This window comes from Geospiza fortis, unplaced genomic scaffold, assembly GCF_000277835.1.
Source record: "Geospiza fortis unplaced genomic scaffold, GeoFor_1.0 scaffold166, whole genome shotgun sequence".
Taxonomy (NCBI): domain Eukaryota; kingdom Metazoa; phylum Chordata; class Aves; order Passeriformes; family Thraupidae; genus Geospiza; species Geospiza fortis.
Genome location: NW_005054310.1, coordinates 10,411,219 through 10,437,507, shown reverse-complemented (window position 1 = coordinate 10,437,507; position 26,289 = coordinate 10,411,219). Strand labels below are relative to the sequence as shown.

At 35.7% G+C, this 26,289-nt stretch overlaps 1 protein-coding gene across 1 annotated transcript in view; it reads left to right on the top strand.

The window, feature by feature from the left end:
- Nucleotides 1-26,289, top strand: part of ARID2 (AT-rich interaction domain 2) — a 91,407-nt gene that overhangs the window by 42,985 nt on the left and 22,133 nt on the right. Inside the window, 12 exon segments of the mRNA XM_005419256.3 lie at nt 10,271-10,404; nt 11,183-11,401; nt 12,994-13,061; nt 17,817-17,883; nt 17,968-18,218; nt 19,295-19,391; nt 19,472-19,681; nt 20,038-20,205; nt 21,251-21,326; nt 23,516-23,650; nt 24,108-24,307; nt 24,675-26,289. Coding sequence (XP_005419313.1) covers nt 10,271-10,404; nt 11,183-11,401; nt 12,994-13,061; nt 17,817-17,883; nt 17,968-18,218; nt 19,295-19,391; nt 19,472-19,681; nt 20,038-20,205; nt 21,251-21,326; nt 23,516-23,650; nt 24,108-24,307; nt 24,675-26,289 — 3,240 coding nt within the window.

Below are 26,289 nucleotides of genomic sequence, written 5' to 3'. Positions count from 1 at the left end.
GCCATGCTGATTTTACTGGTATAGATGTGTAGCCTCTGCAGCTTTAGACAGCTAAATCGATATGTTACCTCTTTATCATCATTTCTAAATTTGTACTTGGCTGCATTCTCAGAATGTACTGGGATACTTTAAACCATATAACTGCATATTGTTAGGTGATCAAAAATTGTAAGATTAGTCATTATTATTATTATTTTACTTTCCATGTGGGCAAGTTTATATTTCTTTGAAACATACAGATATTTTTAGGTTGAGTATTTTTATGAAGGTCCAATTGCATTTGTTTTTACAAACTGATTTCTGGGAAGATTTTGAGACAAAGAAAGTAGTTGCTCCCAAGGTGGCTTTTTCCTCTCCACCTGGACCTTAAAGAATTTATGTTCCTAGTGTGCAGAATCCCAGCAGTATCCTCTTATTCAGATTTTTTTTTATTCCATTCTTTTTTTTTTTCCATGAATATTTAATCCCTGGTAGAGTGTTCAGCAATTAATTAATGTTGGTATTTTGTTTGATTTACCACATAAATAAGGACATGTAAACTCATACATGTACTTTGATTATGTGGTCAGAGCAGGGAATACAGTTTGGCAGAGAAATTGTAAATAAATTTAATTGCAGGAAGAGAATGGTTTGTGATGAAGGCAGAAAAGTGCAACTGTTAAAGTTGCCAAAGCTGTGCAGAAAGTAATGGTGAAATTACAGACAGCTATGTGAAGTGATAAAATGACATGGCTATAAGTTTTTAATAAATGCTTGTACACTCAATAAGTTTAAGAAGTAGACTACAAACATTAGGAATCAGTAAATTCTATATTTTTATTCTCTGTTTTATGGTTCTGGTATTTTCTTAGTAACTGTTGAATAACACTGAAAGAAGTATTGTGGAAATGTTTACCATGGTGGCTAGAGCAATTGCCAAAATCTAGAAAAGCTATTTCTAGACTGCTGTTTTCAAGAGATTTAGATCTACAATTATTGTACTCATGTATAATACCCTTCTAATTACCAGGCTTGCTACGGGAACCTCTTGGCCCTTCTTGTCAAAGCACTGCCAGAATGCAGCAAAGAGTATAGATTAATAATAGTCCAGGAGGAAAGGGCCATTTTCCAATAATTAAGATAGTACTTTGACTGTGTATAGTCTGGACTTCATACCTCATCCTAGAAACAGCTGACATGTTTTTTGTCGGTGGTGTTTGATTAATATCCATAAGCAGCATTTCTGTTGGCAGACTTAGTGAAGTACACAAATATTTGGTGTTACAAATTTTTAATATTTTCAATTATTTTAAAAAATTAAATCTTTTTAATATTTCAAGATATGAGGTGTTACAGATTTTTGGTAATTTTAATTATTTTTAAGTTCAAAGGTTTTTTTTTCTTATTACTGCGGTTTGAAAAGTGTATAAACTTCCTAAATTTCAAAAATGTGCAAGATAAGTATTTGCGGTTGGAAAGGAGTCTTCAAGTCTTTGCAGATAAGCCAGATTCCAGTTTAGCAAAGTGTTCTGAGAAAGTGTGTAATTTTAATTGTAAGCATGTGATGTGGTTTTTTTGTTCACGTGTTGTGGCATTTTGCCAGATTATGCCTTTGTAGGATAAATTTATTCTGCATAGACAAGACAAGGTAAGTGGCTATTACTGTCTGTGATAATATAGCAAGCTCTGTTATTTATAATGGTTTGAGAGAAAGTCAAAGAACTGGGAATTCTTGATGGAATAAATTCAGGGCATTATTGTTGTGAAAATAACTTCAGTGTAATGCTTAGCAGGTACAAAATTAAAGAATTTCTTCCTAGCATACAAAACCCCCTAGTCAGGTTTCTCTGAAAACAGTAATGAAGTCCCAGAAAGTCTGAAAGTAAACTGTTCCTGTGAAAAAATACTGGCTCTATTTGCATATTTGATAATGGAACTGTGAAACCAAAAAAAACCAGGGAATCACTTTCTTAATCATATGTACTACAAGGCCAGCTTGCATTCTGAATTTGGAAAAAAAAACTAGGACAGAATTGCCATAGAAATTTCCTGTTTAAGTGAGAACAGCTCTTCAGTTTGTGCTCTGATAGAATGTTGTGTTGCTATAATGAGTGTTTCTTTCTCCGCTTTCTTTTGTGCTACCTGAACACACACACACAAAAAGTATTTCTCCAATTTAAATTTAATAATAATTAAATAATAAGAGAAGTAATGGTCAGATGAAGCTATACTTGTTTATAATATGTGTAGGGTTTTTTTATAGAGTAATTAAATATTTGTAGGATACTTATATAGGCCAGTTTAACGTCTATTTGTGTTCACAATTATGAAAGTTACACAACTTCATACATTACATACGTTGAATATGTACTTGTGTATTTGCATTAAAATGTCTTCATATTTGTAGTTGCTTGTCTCACGATGTACTTTCAGAACATGTGGTCATTAGTCTCTGGTGTTCAAAGTCTATAATGTGTTTAATGTGCTTTTGCTTGATTCTGATCTGGGGAGTATCTAATAGATTTTTAGCTTTGGTATTTGACAAAATATAAGCCATTATTTCTTAATGGAAACCTCCATCTTTAAAACGTGTTCTAAGTTACCACGTTGTGTAGGAATGATAACTTTGTTCTGATTTTTTATTGTTTAAATAAAGTGTGTGTTTTATATATTTTTTAGTATATTCTTGTTAAATACACTGACTAGATAAATACATCTGTTGGCAAAACACCACCCAGTCCTAGGATAGGTTTGTGAAGGAATCCACATAAACAATTTATTTTTATTTTAGTATTTATCTTGATACTTCACTTAGTGACCTAAATAGTGTTCACTGAGAGCATGTTTTAGCATTCTGTGCAGACTGTTTTACAAGACATGCTATTTATAACTAATGCTATGTCGCAAGCTGTATTTACTTGAAAATTTTATTATTACTGTCACAATACATATTACTGTGTAGAGGTATTCATTTGTATTGCTGCCAGCTTTGCAGTGGATACATGAATACTTGAAATTGTTACAGTGGCTTTCCTAGGTGATGGTCTGAAATGAGGTGACTGGTGTGGGCAGTAGTATGTTGTCGCTGTGCTATGGGCGCACCACACAATGCTTAGTTAAAATTTCCTGCATGGGGGCCTACAGGAGTTCTGAACTGGTGGTACCATCTGTATTAGTGCATCTTTGCCATTCAGATAATCTTGTGTTCAGGCACTGTGGAGAAATCTAGACATTATTAAATCTAGACAGTTCTGTACATTATTTCTCAAAATAGATTAACTTTGGGGTTTCTCAAGAATTTATGAAAATGTGATGGAGATAATAACAAATCTAGAGGGTTCTGATGTTTTGCTTGAAGAGCTAAACTCAGACTGCAATTATACTTGAGATTTGATGAGCTGTCATCCTAGATGGAAACAGAGTGACTGTAGTATTAGTAAGAGGAATACGTCTGGGAATTGCCTTTGTTGAAAAGATAAAGACTGGAGAATTAATACTGTTAGTAATTGTACAGCTCAGATATTCCTGGATGTGAAGCCCAGTGGGTCTGATGAAGCAGCCACTGAAGCAGTAAGAGGTGATGCTGTATTTGAATTGTTTTTGGGAAGCAGTGAGAATACAGTAGAAGAGTTACTCCTGTAAAGGAAGTCTGGACCACAGCTGTGGATCACAAGTAGATTGCATTTAAATAAAACTGAAAAATAAATTAAGACAAGCTTACATAGCAGTGTATTTATCTAGAATCTGTTGGAGTTGCTGGTAGTGCAGTTTCTTCAGACTGATGTCATTCTCCAGCCACCTCAGTCTTGAAACTGCTCTCCAGCATAGGCACTTTAGTTAGCTGATAATATATCTTTTATTATTTCCCTTCTAAGCTGGAGCATTATGAGTATGAAAACATGAAATAGGATTTTAATTTCTTTCCTCTCGGTGTTCCTATAGATACTAAAAAGGTATTTTCATTAACTTGAATGATTTATTTTTTTCTTTGAAGCATTGAATCTTTTTCTTCTTATGTCTAATAAAGTGAAAATTGGAGGGTTGCTGATGCTTATAACTTTTACACTTACTTACAACAAAGATTAACAAAGATTGTCTTGGAAAGATTCAGAACTTCATGAAGACATGTATTTGGGTTTCCTCTGTTTGCAAAGGTTTCTTGGTAGGATAAGAATTTTTTAACCAAATTCCAGCCAGATTGGACCATCTATCATGTATTCTTGTGTTACAAAATGTGGCACTAAAGTTTAACATATTTAAATTCAATTAAATGCAAAGTAAATGCAATTATGGTTTGTATGTGATTGTGTATAACGGGCTTGGGCTGTTTAATCTGCACAAGGCCTTCTGAGTTTGCACACAATTCCCCCGAAGTGTGACAGAACCTGTCAGAGTGGAGGCTGGATGGTAGAACCCTTGGTGTGTATGGTCTCATGGGCCCCCATGGGACCTTGTTCCAAACACAGGCTGGTTGGGACAGTGTCCAGCATGCACACTGTGGGACACCCCACCAGGTGTTTGACAAGCACAGCTATTGCAGGTTCATATTCATCTGGCATGCTGGCCAAGTACAGCATTGAGAGTCTTGATTTGTCAGCCTGTCCTATTAGGTGATCACAGCAAACCAGGAATCAAACAATGCTGAGGATCACATGTGCAATGTTTCCCTGGAAGCCTTATGTGAGATAGTCAGTTTCTGAGGCAGACAAGGTGAAGATGTAAAATGCAAACATTGTTTTTGAAGGATTCAGCTGCAAGCATCAGTTCTGACAATAATTGGGTTTAACTGTTGAATTGGAATTTGTGGTGCCCTCAGGGCCGGTGGGGGAAAAAAGAAACAACCTGAAAAGATTGCTAGTGACACTGGCAAAACACTTAGACATGAAATCAGATTTGAGGCAGTTTGTTGGTGTACACTAAAAGTTTGAGCAGAGCCTTGTAGCAAGTTGTTGTTTTTGCTCTTTTCAGAAACTACGTAGGATAATTCTTGGGACAGGAATTTAGTAAGTGAACATCTGTGAGATGAGTAAATGAGTGGCACATTACTTGGGGCAGCTGCAGCAGCAGCTTTGTTAAGTTCTAAGCAGGATTTTCATTGTGGTGTGTGGCACCAGTCTCCACTGTGTGTGCCAGCAGCAGAGTCAAGCTTAAATGCTTTGGCCTTGCTGAGAAACAGCCTTCTATGAGATTAAAATACTGCCTGCTGTTAGGCTTCATAAATGGATTGGATTTTCAAGTAACTGTATCAGGCATAGATTCAAGCTGTAGGACTGCAATGGATTTTCTAATAAAGACGGTGTATTTTTGAAAAGGTTGCAGCTTTTGATTGGCACCACAAGTTTGTGAGTTGTCATGGGTTCCTTAGGCCTTTTGAGTTCAGAGCAAGAGTCATGTGGAATTAGGGGCAAAGAGAGACTATATGCAACAATTCTAACTTAAAGTAATACAAATTGGAATATTCAGTAGTGTGAAATCCTTATTACAGTCAGGATTTTGTCTCATGATTATCTAGGATGTTGCTGTCAATAGTATTGCAAAGAGGGAGAGGGAGTACAAGTGAATGAGCAGGAAGAGTGTGTCTGTCTTGCATCATAATGGGCGGTGTTCAGGCAAACAGAAATGGTGCAAGGTCATGCTGTCAGTCCCCCACTAGCAATGCTGTTAGAAATATAGTTTCAAGAAAGGTGAGGTGGAGCGCGGTGGTAGAAATGGTACCTGCTTGCTCTTCAGCTGAATAAAAAGGTGATAGTTGGACTGTGATAGTTCATGTCTGCATGTGTCATGTTTTGCCAGAAACTGGCTTAATATATATTTTGGTGCATATATTGTGTCCTGGTAAAGGGAGCAAAAATATCCAAATGAGCCAGATGTTTTATACTGTTACATGAAGCAGTTTCTGGTATATACTCTAAGCCCATTCAGGGCTACTGTTTATAGTAAATTATACATGCCCCTAGATGTACCCAGTGTAGGCTTCTTTTTGTTAGTATTTTTTCCCAAATATCTGAAAACAAGCCTGAAAATCACTGGGCTGAATAAAAACCTTTGTCGTTACTAAGTAAGTATTTAGGGACAAAAATATTACTCATCTTTAGAGAACTTTTTTCTCACAGACTTGAATGGAACAAAGTGACTTATTGGTGTCAGAGGAACAGAATGAGTAATATGAATTTGATTTTTAAAGAGATACAATCTTTTGATTTCCAAATCAAGAGATCCTGAATGTAACTCAGGTTTTCAGAAAACATTGAAATTACTTGCCCTTCAAAAAGTAGCCGGTCTGCACATGTCTGTCTCTGGTTGCCCATGTATTTTCCTATTTTTCAATACTTGGCATATCCTGTTCTGGCTATTCACCAGAGCTCTGTGTGTGTGTTTTGTTGTTTTTGGGGAGTGGTGATGGTATTGGTTTTGTTTGGGGTGTGTATCTTTTAAAAAATTTATTTATTGTTCCATTTATTTCTTTATTTAGTTTAAGTTAAACCTCTCTGAACAGAGGAGTGATCCAAGCTGAAAAGCCAAGAGTGGCTGTAAATGGGTTTCATTGCATTTCAGTTTCTTGAATATTTTGGTTCATGTGTCCAATGGGTAACACCAGTTCAGGGTGCCATGCTAACAGTGTGGAGCATCTATCTCCATGGGTACAGAAGGCAGTATTCCTTATTATTCCATCTTCACCAAGCCTTCAACGTAGTACTTAAATGGGCTTTTTAAAAGACTTTTTAAAAACTTTTCTATCCCATATACATTGTTTGTTTCATTAGTAATTAAATTCTGGTCTTTAATTTAGTTAATTGCTTTAATTCTTTTTTGTAGATATTAGCTTCATCTTTCTTTTTTGGGATCTGATTGTTCAGTTGGTATTGAAACTAAAAGAGAAGTTCAGAAAATTGTTATTGCTGATGTGTACTGTCTGTGACTTTGTGAAATTAAGGAAGCATTTTGAATTCCTGAAAACCTTTTTCTGTGACCAAAGTATACCTTTCTAGCCTATAACTACAGATCCAAGTTGTTTTGAAACATGAAATTAGCCGTTGCAACTGATTATAACATATGAGCATTTGCACAACTGTTTGTCAGTAATAGAAAAGCTCCGTTTATTATTTTTAAGTTTCTTGTGTATTTAGAGCAAGACGTGTTTATGTTGAACTGCTCTGCTGTTTGCATAGTAGCTGTATGCCAGACTGCTCAGATTAGAATTTAAGACTAGTAAAGCCCATGTACAAGCTAATTTTGCAAAGCTTCTTCGCTACACTGGAATTCCAGGCTGTGCATTCTCTCTACAGAAAACAAAAGGAATGTTTGGAGAATTGAGGTCTGTACAGCTGTCTGTAAACAGTTGGTACTTTTGTAGCATAAAGGAATCATACTGAAGAGTCTATTACAGTCTGGTTATTATAGTTGAAATTTAGTATTACAGTGGTGTTACACACAAGGGATTGACAAATAGTGCAACATCCTCCATGAATACTTAGGAGTATCTTAAAGAGAATAAAGTGTGTTTGAGGTGGGGAATGTATTTCTGTTGTTTGGTTTGAGGTTTGGGTTTTTCTTGGGGTGGGAGTAAGGCAGGGTTTAGCATTTGTAATTGATGCTTTGGGATTATTGAGGGCTTTATTTTGTTAAGTTTTCAGCTTTTCCTTGTCAAACTTGATAGTTTGGGGTGAGATAAGAAAGGAGGATTCTTCTTTGAAGGGGGGGAACCTGGTCAAATTGAATAACAACGTAAAGAGCTCAGAATTTTAGTTAAGTCAATCCTTGCATTGGCGTGGGGAAAAATTAGATCATCACTTAAAAGTAATTTGAATCCTGGTTTCTTGTGAAGTGCTTAATAAGACATTTGTGAGAACTTTGACCATTGTCAACACTGAACAAATTATGACCATTTTAGTTTGCAGAGGTCTTTTAATATGCACCTAAGATTTTTTCAGAGGGGGAAGAAAGGAAGTGAATTCTTGAACTTTGAGATTTTTCTGTTTTCAGTGGAACTGTTTTAACACATTTTAATAAATTAGATATTAACAGAGGAGAACATCTAGGATATTCATGTTGTTCAGCTTCCCTGGAATACATCTTTAATAAAAAGCATAAGGTTAAGTGTATATGCTCCATATAACATTATGGAACAACATGAATTATTTTATGATATATACAGTACTTTTTAAAATGCTTAAATAGATGTTCAGTCTTGGTAGAATGGACAAGTCCAGAATAATTTGCAGATTGAGTACCATATGTGTTTCTGTATAGGTATTTTTACTTCTTCTTATTAAATGTTTCTATGAAATTTTATTTTAATAATGAAACTGTTTTAAGCTCAAGCTTAAGCTTAACTCAGACCAGCAAATACAAGGAAATTAGCTCTAGCCCCAGCTTTTACTAGACAAGCTTCAACAGTGTAGCTTCTGCCAGTGTAGAAATGGCACATGTGGCATCCTTGGCTATGTACTCCTGCACCAGATCTAGTATTCATCTGACCCCTGCTCAGCTTGAAAAATTACTGGAAAGCCAATGTAGAATCCTCCTACTTTTCTGAATGAACTCTCTGAAGACTGAGTGATGGGACAAAAGAAGGGAAGGTCAGGCTGTCTTTGAACTGCTCTTTTTGGTCTTGACCATAAATATACAGGCTCTGTTAATTAAAATTGATTGGATTGCAGATTTGATTCATCTCGATATAAGATGTAAGCTAAAGGAGAGAAGTGGGATAAAAAGGTAAAGAAATGTAGGGGAAGAGAAAATTTAGGGTTTAGATTTCAGAACAGGGTTGAGCTATGACTTTAATAACTGATGAACAGTTTTAGAAGGTTTTACTTTCTGTGCAGATACTCAGTTGAAGTTTGACTCACATAAATGAGTATTTTTTGTTTAAAGATAAAAGCAACCATATTTAAGTGTAATTTTTTAGTCTTTTAAAAACCCTAAAAGCAAATGACTTGCAGGGAAGATTTTTGCTTAACTGACTCAAGAGTTTATGTAATAAGGAGGGGACTATGGCAGTGGTTCATGTAACAATAGCATATGTAGTACTTGGAATATCCTGAACTCCAGTCAGACATGAATGGTATTTGCATGTGATACAGTTCAGCATCATTTGCCTTATTAGCTCTGATGTCTTTCATTTCTTCTGAAATGCGCCCTTTTCTTAAGAAAAAAATTGTTTGCTAACACATTAAAGGTATGGTTATGTCATTGACACCTCACTTCATGAAATAATTACTAATTTAATGAATGGGAAATATTCCTCAGAGGTCAGTGGGAATGCTGTTTCCTTAAAATCTTTCTGATTTACCATGAGTTAATTACTTCAGTGTTTACTGACAAAAATTATACGAAAGCTTACTCATATAGTAAATACTTTAGCATATACAAAGAGAAATATAAATGTTTAAAATTCTTTTCTGATTTTACAGTATTTTTTTTATTGTTTTATTGACCTGGTATTGTCATTTTTCAGCACAGTTAAAATCTGTATATTTAAGCAGCTTTGATCTTGATTTAATTTCATGAGGGGTTTTCAACTACATATCACTGTGAAATTAATGCTACAGTGGGTATTTTAAATTGACTTTATATACTGGAGTGTAGAAGATTCTGAAAGTTACATTTCTAATGCTAAATTAACTGTCATCGAGGTAATTAATTTATCAAGCTGCTTGACTGTTTACTTTTTTTGTATATTTAGCTTCTGTGCTTAAAGTCCATTTTTTGTACAGTACATCAGCTTTTTTTTTTCTTAAGGGGTTCAAAGGGATTTCCAGTGGTTACTAGCTGCAGCTATGTCTCTCAAGTTCCTGAATTGCTGCCCTTGGAATCCCCGAAGTCTCTTACTCTTGTGTAGTTGTTAAGACCTAGTGTACAGTTTCTCTTTAAACAAGGCAAAAAGAAAAAAGTATTTTTCTGGACTTGACCTTGGTATTGGTATCGTATATGTATTGGTAATGAGTACAGAGTAGTTTTTATGATGCTTTCACCTGCAGACTTATTTTGAGTAGCAAAAGTTGATTTGGGAAAAACAGGCTTAGTCACAAAGGGGAGCAATTTGCTTCAATTTATCTAAGTATCATTTTTGAAAAATGTGAAAAAATTGGTATATAAAGCAGTAATTACACATATCTACATTTCTCTGTCACCTGTTGTCAGTCTGACTCAGGATTTGTTTTTCAGCATTTTGATTATTGGTTCCAGTAAATCTTTGTGTTTCTAGATTGCTTCCTTTGGAAGTTCTGCTTTTGGAATAAAAGATTTAGCTGCACTAAAACCACTTTTTTTTTTTATAATTTTATTTCAGTTATCTAGAAAAGTATGAAAAAGTCCATCATTTTGGAGAGGAGGATGATGAGGTACAACCAGGCAATCCAAAGCCACAACTTCCTATTGGTGCAATTCCAACTTCCTATAACTACCAGCAACACAGTGTGTCAGGTAAATTCTTGAGAGTAAAAGTGCTATTTCGTTCATGTGTGTGGGTGTTTTGGGGTTTTTTTGGGGTTTTTTTGGTTTTTTTTTTGGCAGGCTACAGAAATAGTGCATAGATAAATTTGGAATATTATTAAAACCATCAAATCTGTAGGACCCTCAAATGATTAGTTTAATACACTTAAAAACCTTTCCACTGTGAACCAGAACAAAACAAATATTAAAATCCATAAGCTATTTCTCCTCTTTACAAATATTATCCTTGCTAATTAGTAGAGCTGTGTAGTTACTTGTCTTGAAAAAAATTACCTTGAAAATTTGTAGCATGTTTCTTTCAATCTCTAATTTCTCCACCGAGTCAAATACCTAAATTGAGCCTACAATTAGTTAAGCTTTAAATCAGAAGCTGGTAGGCTTTGTGGAATGGACATGTAATTTGTTGTGCAGAAATTGACTTCAAATTGTATTACAATTCCATTCTGCTTTAATGAAAGCTTCTGTTTTGTAAGGTTTTCTTTGGGAAAATGTGCTGCATTGTTGTGTTCTGGAGCTGGCAGAAGGAATTGATGTGTAACTAGAAAGGTACACAGCAGAGTGGAATGGGTTCCATGTTTTGGCCAGACAAAAAATACATTGAATACTGTGAAAACTTGTTTAAAACTGTAATAATTTATAAACAAACTTTTTCCAAATTTTACTTACAGTAATATTGCTTAATACATTGCTTCAAGATTAATGAGTGTAGCTGTGAAAATGTTGTTGATTGTGGGTTTTTTTTTTTTAGATTATCTTCGTCAAAGCTATGGGCTGTCTATGGACTTAAACTCACCAAATGATTATAATAAGTTGGTGCTTTCACTGTTATCTGGACTCCCAAATGAAGTGGACTTTGCAATTAATGTGTGTACTCTTCTTTCAAATGAAAGCAAGCATGTTATGCAGCTTGAAAAGGATCCTAAAATCATCACTTTACTGCTTGCAAATGCTGGGGTGTTTGATGACAGTAAGTATATATCAACCTTTTTGCAACAGAAACTGTCTATACCTGTTGTAGCATCTTTCACAACTCATGATAATTAAAATGGTAATAACTTACTTCACATTAATATATCTAGTTTTTCTCTTTACCTTGTCCATGATTACGGGTTTTATCAGATGTAACAAATACCTTTCAAGTTAGGTAATCTTAAAAATCTATTTAAACAGGTTAGTGAAATGTAAGAATTAGTTTTTTGATAGTGAAGTTCAATTGTAAATGCTAAATTTACAGCACTGGATTTCCATCTCTTTGTAGTGTATTACTGTTTCCTTTTGAATTTGTAGGACCATGCTGACTTTCCATAATTCTTTTGTAATGGCAATGCAAATTTAAAATTTAAGTCAATGTAGTCTGGAAACAATGACTTGCTAACATTTTTGTCCTGATACTTCACTACAGTAGTGAAGTATTAAGACTTTTCTCCCTTGAGTTTTATAACCTGAAACTGCAGTGAAATTTAACTGCAGTGAAATTCAGGTTATAAAACTCAAGGGAGAAAAGTCTTAATCTGGTTTTCAGAATTACTTAATATGTTAGCACATAAATTTCAAATGAGAGTTGATTCCTTCAAAATACTAAAGTATGTCAAATAAATTCTTCAGATTTTTTTCAGTGTGAAAAAAATGCCTCTATGCCTAATAATTTCTTGTTAATAGCTTCCTGTCAAGAGAGGAGCAAAACATAAGTTAACCTAAACTATTGTAAAATCATAACAGCACAGCTTTTATCTTGGGGTGGTGAGGAGGAAGTATTTACCATGGATTGCAGGTCATGGGGCAGCCCCAGGGGTTTGAGGGTTATATATAGTATATTCAGCTTGGAGTGCTGCATAAGGCCTTGGTTTGGATTCTGTGAATTGAAAGCTGATGTGGTCTTGGAATTGAGATTTGTAGTATTTTCTACAAAATAAAAAAACATGAACCAAAATGTTTAACTGAAATGTGTTATTAGTTCATTACAGAACTATTGCAAGAGAGAGTATTTTTAGATTGACTCAGCATTTGAATCAGATTGACTGTGTCTTAACTGCTTTTAAGGAGTGATGACCACAAAAGCTGTGGTAGTGGCTCAGTCCAACAGCCAAGAACATCTATTACTGGTCTTGGTTAAATATTGAGTCAAAATCTTACTACTATTTTTTAGAGTGGGAATTTGTTTAATTACTACAGTAGTGTTTGTGCTTACACAGCGCACATGGAAAACAGTTCTTGATGTGAGGGTGAAAACAGACCAGTCATCTTGATTCTTGGAAAAGAACTCTGGAAAAGTTTTCCCTGGAGAAGTTTTTCTCCTGGAAAAGTTTGATTTTTTTTTTACAGGATTCACAAACTAGCCCTTTCCTTATGAACTCCTTACTTTGAATTTACACTGTAAAATTGCAATAGCTGTTAATTAAATGACAACAGACATTTCAGCTGGTTTGTGTGGTATTTTTAAGATCAAAAGGAAACACTGGAAGAGTCTATAGTGTTCTTGAATCTTTATTTAGTTTGTGGATTAATAAAAAAATGTTCATTTTTAAAGACTTTACTAAAATACGCTTTTTATGCTTAAAGCTTTAGGATCGTTTTCTGCTGTATTTGGAGAAGAGTGGAAGGAGAAAACGGATAGAGATTTTGTTAAGGTAAATCAAAAATTACTACAATAATTTTGTACTGAGTGTGGTGGATATCAAATCCTTTAAAAAGATTGGAAATTCTAAGATACAATAGCATATGTCCTTAAAATTACTCTCAACTTCATTCCTTTGATTTAAATATAATGGGATACTATGTCACAGTTGTCTTAAAATGTTGGGATGAGTAGGAGGAAGTGTATTAAGAAAAAAATAGGTATAGGCAAATGAACAAAAGTTTCTGTGTTTCTTTTTATAAGGAAACTGTGTGAAGAAAAGGGCATATTTACCAAGAGACAACAATGCTGTGTTGGGGTTTGTTTTGAACTGCGATAATCAGTAAAGAAACATTCTGAATTATAAAAATTAAGATCACAGCATAAGAAGCTATGAGAAATACTTTAATAGTATTTAATAGTACTTTAACTTATTTTTGCAGCAGGCTTTTTTAATCTTTCCACTAGAGGGCATGAGCTACTGTACAAGCAGTGAAATGAAGTAAAAATAGAACTAAAGTTTCTTTGTAGAAATGGTTATTTATTCTAGATGAACTTTTTTAGGTGAATAAGAGCATGCATTATAGATGAAAGAGATTTGATATTTCAGCATATTTACTATGATATGTGATTTCTTTGAATTGAATTACAGGTGATGATATATGTGGCTAAAATAGAAGAAAGCTAGATTAAAATATATTTGGATACCTTATGCTTTTTATTAAATAAAAATGTGAAGAGATAATCTTCAGAGTTCCTCATAAAGGCAGATTTCTGCTCAATTCCATAATTGTTTTATATACTGAAATATCTTGCCAGTATTACGGAACAGTATTTGTTGGGAGCTGTCTCCATTTATCTTTTGTTTTATTTTTATGTAACTCAGTTTGGGAACAAGCTGGACCATGATTGTTTTAGTTAATTGATAAGTATTGTTGAAGTACCAGTGTGAAGATTGCCTAATCAAAATTTCCTAAGTAAACTTAAAACCACGAAAGCTAAGCTCTCATATTTGTGAGTATATGGACTTGAAAATGTGATTCAAGTGTGCCAAAATTAAGTGTAAAAATTAATGTTTCATAATCTTCAAAATTTCCCTTTTCCACTGGACAAGTATGTCCAGAAGTACTGTAGGTTGTGGGTTGGTTGGTTAGTTTGGTTGGTTGGTTTTTTTTGAAGCACTTAGCACTTATGTGTTGACTTCCCACTAAGCTGTCACAGACTGTTGCTGATCTAGAGCAGCAACAAGCACCATGTCTCGATCTGTAAACATCTGAAATTATACAGTATTCTAATGTATTACATATTGATTATATAAATTTAAGTAATTGTTACAAGGGCAGGTGGTTCTTATAAATGTTTTAACAAAGTTTTAAGTAGAACCACTGCAACTGCAATAAAGTTTACTAATAAAAGACTTGGATGCTCTCCAAGATCTATTTTTGGACATTACAACATATATAGTACCATTCTGTAGTGAAATACTGCTGACAGCATGGCAGAAATACTCAGAAAGCATGTGAAAAACTTAACATGACATGTAAAAGTATCTCTAATGCCAGGAATTCAGATTTTTTCAGAGCATCTTACTGCAAGCATTTGTTTGACCTTACTACTGGAAGTCATTTATTTTGTATTGCATCTGTGGCTATGTCAAAACAGAAGTTGGGGGAAGCATGGGAGCTTCCTGACGTAGGAGAGAGATATTTGGTTGTCAGCACAGACGTTGTGTGTCTGGTTTTGATGTTTGTTTTTAGGTTTTTTTAAATGTGCTTTTGCAGTTTTAAGAAAAAAGAACAGCTATTAAGTAAGTTATTGCTTTCACCATTCATATTACCTTGGTTTTTTTTAATCTTCATTTTTTTGTTTGTTTGTTTTGGTGCTAGTGGTGTCCTCCAGTATCACTGCTCTGTCAGTTGAAGGTGAAGATGAAAAGCAATGTGTTTCTTTATACTAAACTTCAAGTGAATCAGCTACCTTTCTTTTCCTTTTTCTTTCCCTTCCCCCCCAGTCCTTACTGCATTATATAAAACTGTTTGAAAAATTTCTATTTTTCATTATTTAAGTGCAGCAGGACATATCTTCTCATTTTACATAAATTACTTCTAAACTGAATCAAATGTTTTTACTAGTCAGTGAATCTGTTCCATTAATTGTCCAAATTGGAGTATTATTTAAGTTGAACCTGCTGTTGTCTCTTACAGCTATGTTAATTTGTCACGTTCTCCCCTCTTGATTTTTCCTTGTGCTCCCAATAAGTTTAAATGTCTAGTTAGCAGGAATGACTGTGTGTCCTTACTTAAGGATTGGAACTGGCATTTAGCCAGTCATCTTGTATCTCTCCTTGTTTGTTTTGTTGTCCCCACCTCCAAGCTCTGATGGCATCCTGCTCAGATGTTTTCTCCTCTACTCCGGAAACTTTCCCATTTTGACTGTTTCACTTAGCTTTGAATATCCTCATGTTTCCAAGGTTCGCTTGTGAGTATGGTTTGCTTTCAAGAGTGATTGGTTTATATAGTATGTTTATTTTCTGATAGATTTAGCTGTTTTTCCAGGTATTTCTTTCATGTCTCCAGCAGCTACTCAGTGTCTGATGTGTAGTGTTTGAGAAATTGCATTACATTTCTTCGTGCACCATTCATCTCTGTTTACTTCAGTCAAATGATTTGCATTTCACTTTCTTGGACTACTTGAGGCCTCCTCTAGCTGTAGACCTCCAAAATCCACATACATGCAGTTCTTGTGCCTTACTTCTCTGATTTTCTTCTTTATTTTGTGATTTTTTAAATTTTGTTGCCCAGCTTCTTTCTATAAATATAATTTTTTTTCATTTACTGTGCATTTGTCCTCTGAATCTTTCTCAGATAGTGCGCAGAGATCTTTCTGCACTTAAGTACCTGAAATACTTTTCAAACATCACTTTCCTCGTCTCTCAGAGTAATCTGTCAAGCTGACTTGACTCCAGATGCTCTCATATTTTTCTTGAACAATAAGTCATCATACCATTGGTACATTTTGTTTTGTGGACTCACATCTCCATTGCTTTTGTGGACAGTCATTTGGTTGATCTTATTTGCAGTGGATACTGTATAATCCTTTGCATTTTTTTCCAAAGGAACTTGGGTACTGAGAGTGATCAGACTGTGAATGTGAATGAAGTTCTTTACTTTTGTCCATTATCTCTTAGTATCTGGATGTCATGAAGCTCTATTTGGTTGCTTCCAGGTTTTAGCTTTGTTTCTATTAGCAGTCCATTATTTAAATATATTTATATAGAAATAACTACTGATAAAGACCATTATTTTACACCATCTTGTTTTTTTCTATTAATATGTCATATTAGATTACAGGTATCCTTCATAGTAGGGAATAAATAACTGCTTGGGATGCTGAACTGATTTTTTGTTGCCTTTGTGCTGTGTGTTTTTCAAATTAATGCCCAGAACACTTCATTATTTCTTTCCGCTTTTGCTTTTCCTTTGGAGAAAAAAAAAATTGTCATGTTACACCTGTTCCCTTGTAAGAGAATTTTGCCTGCATGCCTTCGTCTTCTGTGGCTCTTGGTGATAGCTTCAGTATTAATTAGAAAAATCTGTTTGTCACAAACAGTAAGAAGTTAAGATTTTTTTTTAGCTGTTCTTGTCTTTGCTAAAATGAGGTAATAATCCTTTCTGTGCAAGTAAATCCTCTTTACTAAACAGTACTTGGATGCCATTTAGCAACATTGCAGTGAAAATAAAATTCTTTTCATTCCAATTTAGAAAATCTGTAGTATTGTATTTGTCAAGAAAATAGTAGTGTCAAGCTTGGTATGAATGCTGTAATTTAGTAATTACATTTGCATAGCAAAATTTCTCCTGCTGTTCAGCTAGTTGTACTTCCCATCCTCCCCTTTTTATCCAGATTTATTGGTGGTTTTATTCTGTGATTATAGTCAAAGGAGGAGCGGTATTTCATTAGCGAGTCAAAGAAATGTACAAATTTTTACTAGTCAAAGGAAAGTTTATATCTTTGTTCAGATACACACATTAGAATGCATATATCGTTATATATTTTTATATTATTATACATCACACTATGTATTTTTATTAGTTTGCAAACTTTAATCCCTTGATTAATTCTTGAATTTCAACAGGACTAGCAACAAAACAACCATTTACAGACCAGGCCATAAATTTGTAAAGTAATTTGAATTCCAGTCTGCTGAAGTGTTCTGCTTTGGTTATGTTTATAAAGGTTTTTTGTGATGATAGTGGTGGTTTCTCTCTTTTTATTGTGTTACGATGAAGTAGGAAACACAGCAGCAGCTTTAAAAAGTCTTTCCAAATAGTAACTTCTTGCAGGAGTCTTAAGATCTGCTGAGAGTGGGAGGAGTCACGTTATTCTGCCTTAGGTCGTCATCGTTTGTAGGAGATGAAGGAGGATGAGCTGTACTTTTTTTTCCATTTGGAATTACTGTATTTCTAATGATGTATGGAAAACTGCCCCATAGTTGCAATATGTGCTTCAGCAAAGCACTTCTTTGGTAGTGTTGGTTGACTCTGACTGCATACTTCTGGTGCTTGAAGGAAAGAATTTCTTTATGTAGTATACTGAACGTCTTGCCTATCATCAGTTCTGCTTACTATCAGATGAATCAAGGTATTAGGAAATTTTAAAGAACAATTATTTTCATATTATTTCAATATTTTAACATACTAGAAATAGAAGTAATTATTATTTTAAGAAATAGCCCCTAGAAATTAAGTATCTTTAATTCTTTCTTCAGTTTTGGAAGGATATTGTTGAGGATATTGAAGTTCGTGATCTAATTTCTGACAGAAGCAAATCTCAAGGTGAGACATCTTGACTAATCTTAATACATGCATGTTGGTAAATCGAGCAAAGGAAGGACTAATATATATTTATTTACTTCATAGATATTCCATCAGAAGAATGGATTTGGGAATCCTTATTTCATCCACCTCGCAAATTGGGCATTAATGATATTGAAGGGCAGCGGGTACTTCAGATAGCAGTGATTTTACGAAATCTTTCTTTTGAAGAGGGAAATGTTAAACTTCTGGCAGCTAATCGTACTTGTCTTCGGTTCCTGCTACTCTCTGCTCACAGTCACTTTATTTCTCTACGGCAGTTGGGGCTTGACACACTGGGAAATATTGCAGCAGAGGTAATGTGCTTTCAAACAGAGAAGTTCAAATATAAATTGATAAAAGCAGTAGTATTAATGAAATTATCTTTTTTTTTATCATTGGATGGAGAAGGAAATAAATTATTCTCTGAATTTAAACAAGTGTGCAGAGCCAAAACTAAAATACTACTGTATGTGTCCATTTGCTAAAATAGAATCACATGAAGAAGACTGATGTAGGGAGATATTCATATTGTATAATTTTCAGTTTAGTTTCCCAGAGAAAAGAAAGGAATTTGTTAAGTTCTGCAGTCTGTATGCTTGCTTCTTTGCTTTATAATTATAAACTTCAGTTGTAGAGGATTTTATGTCCTGTATACTGTACTTAGTGTAAACTAGTCATGTGCTACTGGGTACGCTGCCAGAATCATGTGAGGCATCTTTTTTTTTTTTTTTGAGAGAGAGGTTTGAATGTTATAAAATATGCTATTTTGGTATGTCATATTATTGTGCAGAAAAATTTATGGATCTTTTATAGGAAGTATATTCAGATAGTCCTTATATTTTAAAATATAGCATATAAATTTAAGTAAAATGGGTACTAGCAGAGAATAAGACTGGAAGTATTGGTCCATTATTAAATATTGAAAGAAAAGATGGTGGTTTCCATTTGCCATGTACCAAACTTAACTTTTGAGTGAGAAAGAATGTTACTTATGTCTGAGATCTCTAGTTGAGAAGCAGAAGTAGAAACAAGATGAATGACTGGGATAGCATTTGGGAGGAGTGCTTTTTGTTACTCAAGTTCTGGTCTTTGTTGGATATTAGAATCCGTTTGTGTATACTGTTGACTGCCCGAGAAGAAAGTTATTTTCCTTATTCTGAACACTGGAAAGTGTAAATTAGATTGCTGCTTCAGAGCAGAAAAGGAGGAGGGGACTCAAAAAGGGAACTACAATCAAAAACTCACATGGTTCAGTTTTTATGAACACGAGTGTAATTTATGTGTGCTGCACTTAAACCCTTCTGACCCTTATATTTTGATGAGAAAATTAAGTATTTGAGCCATTAGCACTATGTGGATAGTGTTAGTAATTTTTTTTCTTTCTCCTCAGCTTCTTTTGGATCCTGTTGATTTCAAAACTACTCATCTAATGTTCCACACTGTTACAAAATGCCTCATGTCAAGGGATAGATTTTTAAAAATGAGAGGTAAGATCTCTAGCTATTCTTTTGATTGTATCAGAATGATAATTATTGCTGTTTAAAACTATTTTGTATTTGTTCTTCAGGCATGGAAATCTTGGCAAATCTTTGTAAGGCTGAAGATAATGGTGTCTTAATTTGTGAATATGTGGATCAAGAATCCTATAAAGAGATCATATGTCATCTCACACTACCAGATGTGCTGCTCGTAATCTCAGCACTTGAGGTGCTATACATGCTCACAGAAATGGGAGAAGTGGCCTGCTCAAAGATTGCTAAAGTAGAGAAGAGCATAGGTAAGGGAGAAGCAAAATCCATTTCTTCTCTCGCTTATGTAAGAAAAAAGACATAACCTCTGACCATGACATATTCTTAAAAATGTGCCTTGCTTGTGTGTGTATGACAGCACACAGCATGGGGATGGAATTTACTAAATCTATTAATTGTGTCCCCAAGGAATTGATGGTGCTAAAAATTCTAAAGATTTTTTTAATGCCACAAATTGTGTTTAAAAAAAAACCAAAAAAAATCTACAGAAGCATGCAAAGACTTGTTCCCTTTCAGCACATGGCAATTTTAAAGCAAATCAGTATGTTCCCACAGCATTTGTCTTGTCCTAATGTCATTGTTGGTTTTACATTCAATACTTTAGATACATTAGTATGTCTGGTTTCTATGGACATCCAGATGTTTGGACCTGATGCTCTTACTGCTGTAAAGCTCATTGAACATCAGTGTGTTAGCCAGCAAGGAATACTTGATGTCAGACCACAGGTAATGGATCATGGTTCTTCACAGGCTCATGCAACAGGTGTCCCAGGTGAGTATCACTGCAAGAGAACACACTGTTGTATAAAATTTCCCATGTGATCTACGATTTTTATCTTCTCTGGATTTCTGATTAGTTTGCATAAATAAGTGTAACATTGTGCATAACATATATATCTTTTTCAAACACTCACGAAGAAAATACACTATGTTAGCCAAAGCTATGTTAGCCAAAACTGTTGTGAAACAAGCTTTGAAAGAATTTTAATGTTTTTCAGTTGCTAATCTGAAAATTCTCTGAAAGTGACACACATTGATTATTTTAACTTGTTCACTGGAAAGAAAAAGTATCTATTCTAGATTGTTCCCACAATTTTCAGAGAATTAGTGGTCCGTTTTATATTATGTTTTACACTTGGTATTATTGGGCAGTGACATAAAGTATTTGGTAGAATTCCAGAGATGGGATGAGATAGACTCACTCTTGAAGGTTCTAAACAGTGTCTTGTTATGTGAACCAAATTGTAACTGTTCTTAGGAAGTTACTGAGAAACAGCCATTAGAGCAGACACTGGTTGGCATGTCTAAGCATGCTGTTTTTGGAATGGTTGTAGATACCACAGCAAAAAATGGCTGGGAGAGAATGTAACTGAGGGGGTGAACAGGAGTGAATAGGATGAACTGATGTGGCATTGCTACAAGATCCTTTGCATTATATTTGCGTCCACTTAAGAGCTGGAAAAACAATTGCTGTGTATTTGTGCCTGTTTTGGTGGAGTATTGTGCCACTTGTAAATCATGCTCAGTACTGTCAAGTGCTGAGATAATGAATCTGGAAGCAGCCGTTCACTAGGTGCACTCCTGGTGATTGCACTCAGCAATGACTCTGGCCCTGGCAAGCCCTGCTTCACTTTGGTAAACTGTAGTGCAGCTCTGTGGTCTGCTGTGGGCACCTTTGGGACTTGCCTTAGCTGGAGACATCCTTACTGACAAACACAGGAGAAACTCTACCAGTGGATGTCATGAAGTGCTTCATTCAGGACGACAAAAAGCATTTCAGCAAGTTTTGGTTTTTTTCTCCCCCACATTCTCTACAGCCTCTAGGACAGCACCACATGTTGCTCCACCTCCAGGAATAGTAGAGATAGACAGCGAGAAATTTGCATGTCAATGGTAAGTGTATAGTTCTGTTCAAGTACATTAATGAAGAAGAAAAACCAAAAAAAAAACTGAATTCATGTGTCACAGAATTTTCCAGTTTGCTTCTGTTTACTGTTAGACTAAATTTTCTAAGAAGTGTAAACCAAATCCGTTCTGTCATTGCTTTGAAGAAGTCTGAAAGCAAAAACTCAACTAGACTATTCAGTCTTTGCCTGTTGATTGATGAAGTTAGTTGTTTTGTCTCTTAGGACAGAATTTGATTTGATTTTTAACTCTGATTTTGATTTAATTTATTTTTTAAATTGTCAAGCAGTGTTACCTGTTTCACAGGTATTTTTATCTGGTAATATGTTGCTTTATTACTGAATCAGTATAAAAGTAATTATCAAATTATGAAGCTAAGGCCCTGCAAAACTCTTACATGATCATTCTGAACCTCAAGTTAAAGAAGATCAAAGTCTTTTCCATTCATATTCTCTTGCTTTCAACTAAAATTATTGTCAGATATTTAGAGAGAAACTCTCTCCTGTAGTTCTCATGTAGACTGTGGGTGATCTTTCCCAGCTCTTTGTCTTACATAAATCAACTCGCGTTCCAAGTATTCGTATTAATCAGTTCCTGATGGGCCTTTCAGCTCTGCTTCTTCACAGCTCTTAGGTTCATCTTGTCACTGAGGAGACAAGCACCGTCCAAATTAAGTGGATGGAATTTACAAAGCTTAGTGTTTTGGGTTGTCATGAGGTTGTACTTCCAGCAGAGCTTTGGCTGTATGTCGGGAAATATTGCAACTTTTTGTGGTCAGCTGATGTTACCATGCTTCTCTTTGCACACTGCAAAGTATTATCAACCATAATAATTAACTGCTGAAAGATTGAGAAGTTTCATATTTAGGCATTTCAGCAGGGATGCCTGGAACTGGACTTTATCTACAGATCACATTAGCAAACTTAGATAAATGTACATTTTCATGGCTTTGGTCATTACTTCCTACTTAGAGAAATGGGTAAATGAGTAAATCATAGCAGTAGAATTCAGTTCTGTCTCTTGAAAGCAGCAAAAAGACAAGGTCTTTAAACTGACCTTCCTGGATGTATTACTGGCCAGCTTAGATTCAGTAGGAGGTGTAAGTGCAGCGACAGTCAAGTAGTGATCACAGATCACATGTCACGATTTTAAGTCCTGAACATCTCCGGTTTGCTGGTACCAGTGTTAGTGTGTCAGCCTAAAATGACATATCCAACTAGATAGTCACTTGTTCAATATGCAAATTAATTAATACATAAACTTTCTGTTAATAGAATCTGTTCTTTTAGTAATAAAATTCTAACAACTGCAGGAGAAATGGTACTTACTCTTTATGAGAGAACACAGTTTAAAGAATGTCATCATAGGCTTTTCACCTAGTTGCATTTGGAGTATAGGGCTCTACAAAGAAGAATGCAGTGTAGTTTTACAGAGTGATAGCACCTTGTAATAAATGTTGACAACTAAAATATTTCTTTTATTTTCATGCCAATATTTGAGCACTGAGTGTGAGTTGTTACTTGCCTCTGTTTGCTGCTGGTGATGAACAATTCCTTTGTTTCTGGGTTGGAGTGGTGGATCTAAGAGAAATAAAATTAAACTGATAGAAGATGTTTCCTTTTCTTACAGCTTCCTGTGAGGTTAGAGGTTAGATGGACTGTGGACTTGTGTAGAGTCTGTAGGACATATAAATACTTTTCACTGCTAAGTGAATATTAGATGTTCAACAAACATTGACTTACAATAAAAATGTGTGATGAAGAATTAGTTAGCTTTCAGCCCATCTTTTGTGAAAGTAGAATCATTAAGGAATGAAAATAGAGCTGTAGGGAGGAGATACCAAGAAACCATGCATTCTCATTTGTTTTTGCAGAATATAAAATAAAAAAGGCATAGGTAGAGACAGTTTTGCATAAATAATAACTAATATGTATATAAGTATGTAAATAAGATATTGCATGTAAAACTGACTGTAGGTGTCAGGGGTCCAGTGTGTTAATTCGTAAGCAGTGAGAAAATGTGGAAGTGGCATCTGACAAAACAATAAACTAAAATGCTATTTTCCATGTTGTTGGCAGATCTCAAAAGTGTCTGTGATACAAACTGAAGTGTTTTAACAACCCCTTTAAAAATACTCTCTCCATATTTTGCTTCATAGTTTATTTTTTTATCCTCAGGTTGAATGCCCATTTTGAAGTGAACCTTGATTGCTCAGTCTCTCGAGCAGAAATGTACTCTGAATACCTCTCTACTTGTAGTAAATTAGCTCGAGGTGGAATCCTAACATCAACTGGATTTTATAAATGCCTGCGGTAAGACAAGAATTTATGCAGCAATAAAGAAACAACTGTATGTTCTCAAAACTAACCGGTAGTTTAAATTTCTTTGAGAAAAGATCTACTGGGTTGAAAGACATCCGCTTTTGGAATTTAAATTGAAACAAATGTTTAGAGTTTGTTTAATTTTATTTCATTTTATTTCAAGATCTTTGAATGGGTTCCTTTTCTGCTTCTAGTCCTTCTAATTCTTTCTGAAGTAGTTTTTTGAGATTTTGTAATTTTCACTTAGGTTCTATGACATCTCGGCCATCTGGGGGACCTTCTAGTCTCAATGATGAACACTCACATGGTATTGGAAAATCCGGCTTTGTTGTAAAGATGCAGGCATTCCTTCTATTACTCTGCACACAAGAGCAGTTAGGTAAAACAAAAACATTGTGAGAGTTGAGTTATTGTGTTTATTAACATGGATTTATGTTGTGTTTGGCAGAACCGTCTTTCCAAATCATACAGTGAAGAGAGTAGAAGATCCAAGTAACAATGGTCAAGCACATATACATGTGGTAGGAGTGAAGAGGAGAGCTATACCACTTCCCATTCAGATGTACTATCAGCAGCCACCAACTTCGTCTACCCCAGTTGTCCGGGTTGATTCAATTCCTGATGTGTCTTCGTCTCCTTTGCCAGCAGGTTTTTAACTTAATTATGTATAAAGTATTTTGCATTGATCCTGAAACCATAAGAAAAGCCAGAAGGTTTTGAACATAGCTTGTAAGTGTTAGAAGTTGAGGCCACATGTTTTGAGTTTACTCAGTAATGTTGGGAATAGTATTGCAGTATTTCCTTGCATGCCATTCTAGTCTTTGACATGTAACCCATAAGCTTTCCAGTCAGCAGACAAGCCATTGTTGCTGCATCATTAATTCAGACTCTGTAGAGCTGAGAAAAGAAACTGCTTCAGGCAGAATTGCAATTTCAGATCTTGGGTTTTTAAAATTTTGTTAATGTGTTTGAAGTAATCTCTACTTCCAAACTTTTACTGTGTTTATTTCAACAGGAATCCCGCAGGGGCTACCAGGTGTAGGAAATCACTATCAGAGGACCCCTATTAACCAGTCTTCAACTTTGACAGCAACACAGATGTCTTTTCCAATTCAAGGTGTTCACACTGTGGCACAGACTGTTTCTAGAATTCCACAAAATCCTTCTATTCATACACAACAGAATGCTCCAATGACTGTTATACAGAATAAAGGTCCAATATCCTGTGAAGTAGTGAAGGCTGCAGTAATACAGAGCTCTGTTCCTCAGTCTGCAGTTCCTGTTCCTCTTGCAGTAGGAGGAGCTTCTAATCAAAATCACAGCACCACAGGCCAGCAGCCGTCTGTTACAGTTGTGAGTTCTCAGATGCTTCACCACCAACCTGTAATTCAACAACAGTCCCCACTGCACGCAGTGGTACCAGGACAGATACCTTCAGGCACTCCTGTTACGGTAATTCAGCAAGCTGTACCTCAGGGTCATATATTTGGCAGAGTACAAAACCTACCAGCATGCAGTTCAGCAGTTTCACAGGGTCAACAGCTAATCAGCACATCATCACAACCTGGGCAGACATCATCTCAGCAGTCCTCTGCGGGTAACCAGCAGCAAGACACAGTCATCATAGCACCACAGCAGTATGTCACAACCTCTGCATCTAACATTGTTTCTGCCACCACAGTTCAAAATTTCCAAGTAGCAGCTGGGCAGGTGGTTACAATTGCAGGTGTTCAAAACCCACCGACATCTAGAGTAGGGTTTCAGAATATTGCACCAAAGCCTCTGCCGTCTCAGCAAGGTCCACCTGCTGTGGGGCAGCAGCCACAGCAGCAGCCTCCAGCACCATCCCAGCAAAGTGTAGTGATAGTAAGCCAGCCAACTCAGCAAGGTCAGACATATGCACCAGCCATTCATCAAATTGTGCTTGCTACCCCAGCTTCTATCCCTGCTGGCCAAACTGTCCAGTTGGCTGGACAGCCGAGCATTACTCCATCATCTTCACCGTCCCCTGGTCCAGTTACAAATAATCAAGTCCCTACAGTTATGTCATCTTCATCTACCACTCCTCAGTCACAAGGACCCCCTCCTACTGTTAGCCAGATGCTTTCTGTAAAGAGGCAGCAGCAGCAGCAACATTCACCAGCATCATCACAGCAGCAGGTACAGGTACAACAATCGATGCAAATGCAAGTTCAGTCACAGCAAGCTAATACGGGAGTTGGCCAGCCCAACTCTGGTGAGTCTAGCCTGATAAAACAACTGCTTCTTCCAAAAAGAGGCCCCTCGACTCCCGGGGGGAAGCTTATACTCCCAGCTCCACAGATTCCTCCACCTAACAATGCAAGAGCTCCTAGCCCTCAGGTGGTTTATCAGATGGCCAATAACCAGACACCAGGTTTTGGAGTTCAAGGACAGTCTCCAGCTCAGCAGCTGCTAGTTGGACAGCAAAATGTTCAGCTGGTCCCGGGTGCAATCCCGCCCCAAGGGGCAGTGCAAACAGTACCCATTTCTAATTTACAGATATTGCCAGGCCAGTTGATCTCAAACAGCCCAGCAACTATTTTCCAAGGGACTACTGGCAACCAGGTTACGATAACAGTTGTGCCAAATACGAGTTTTGCTACTGCAAC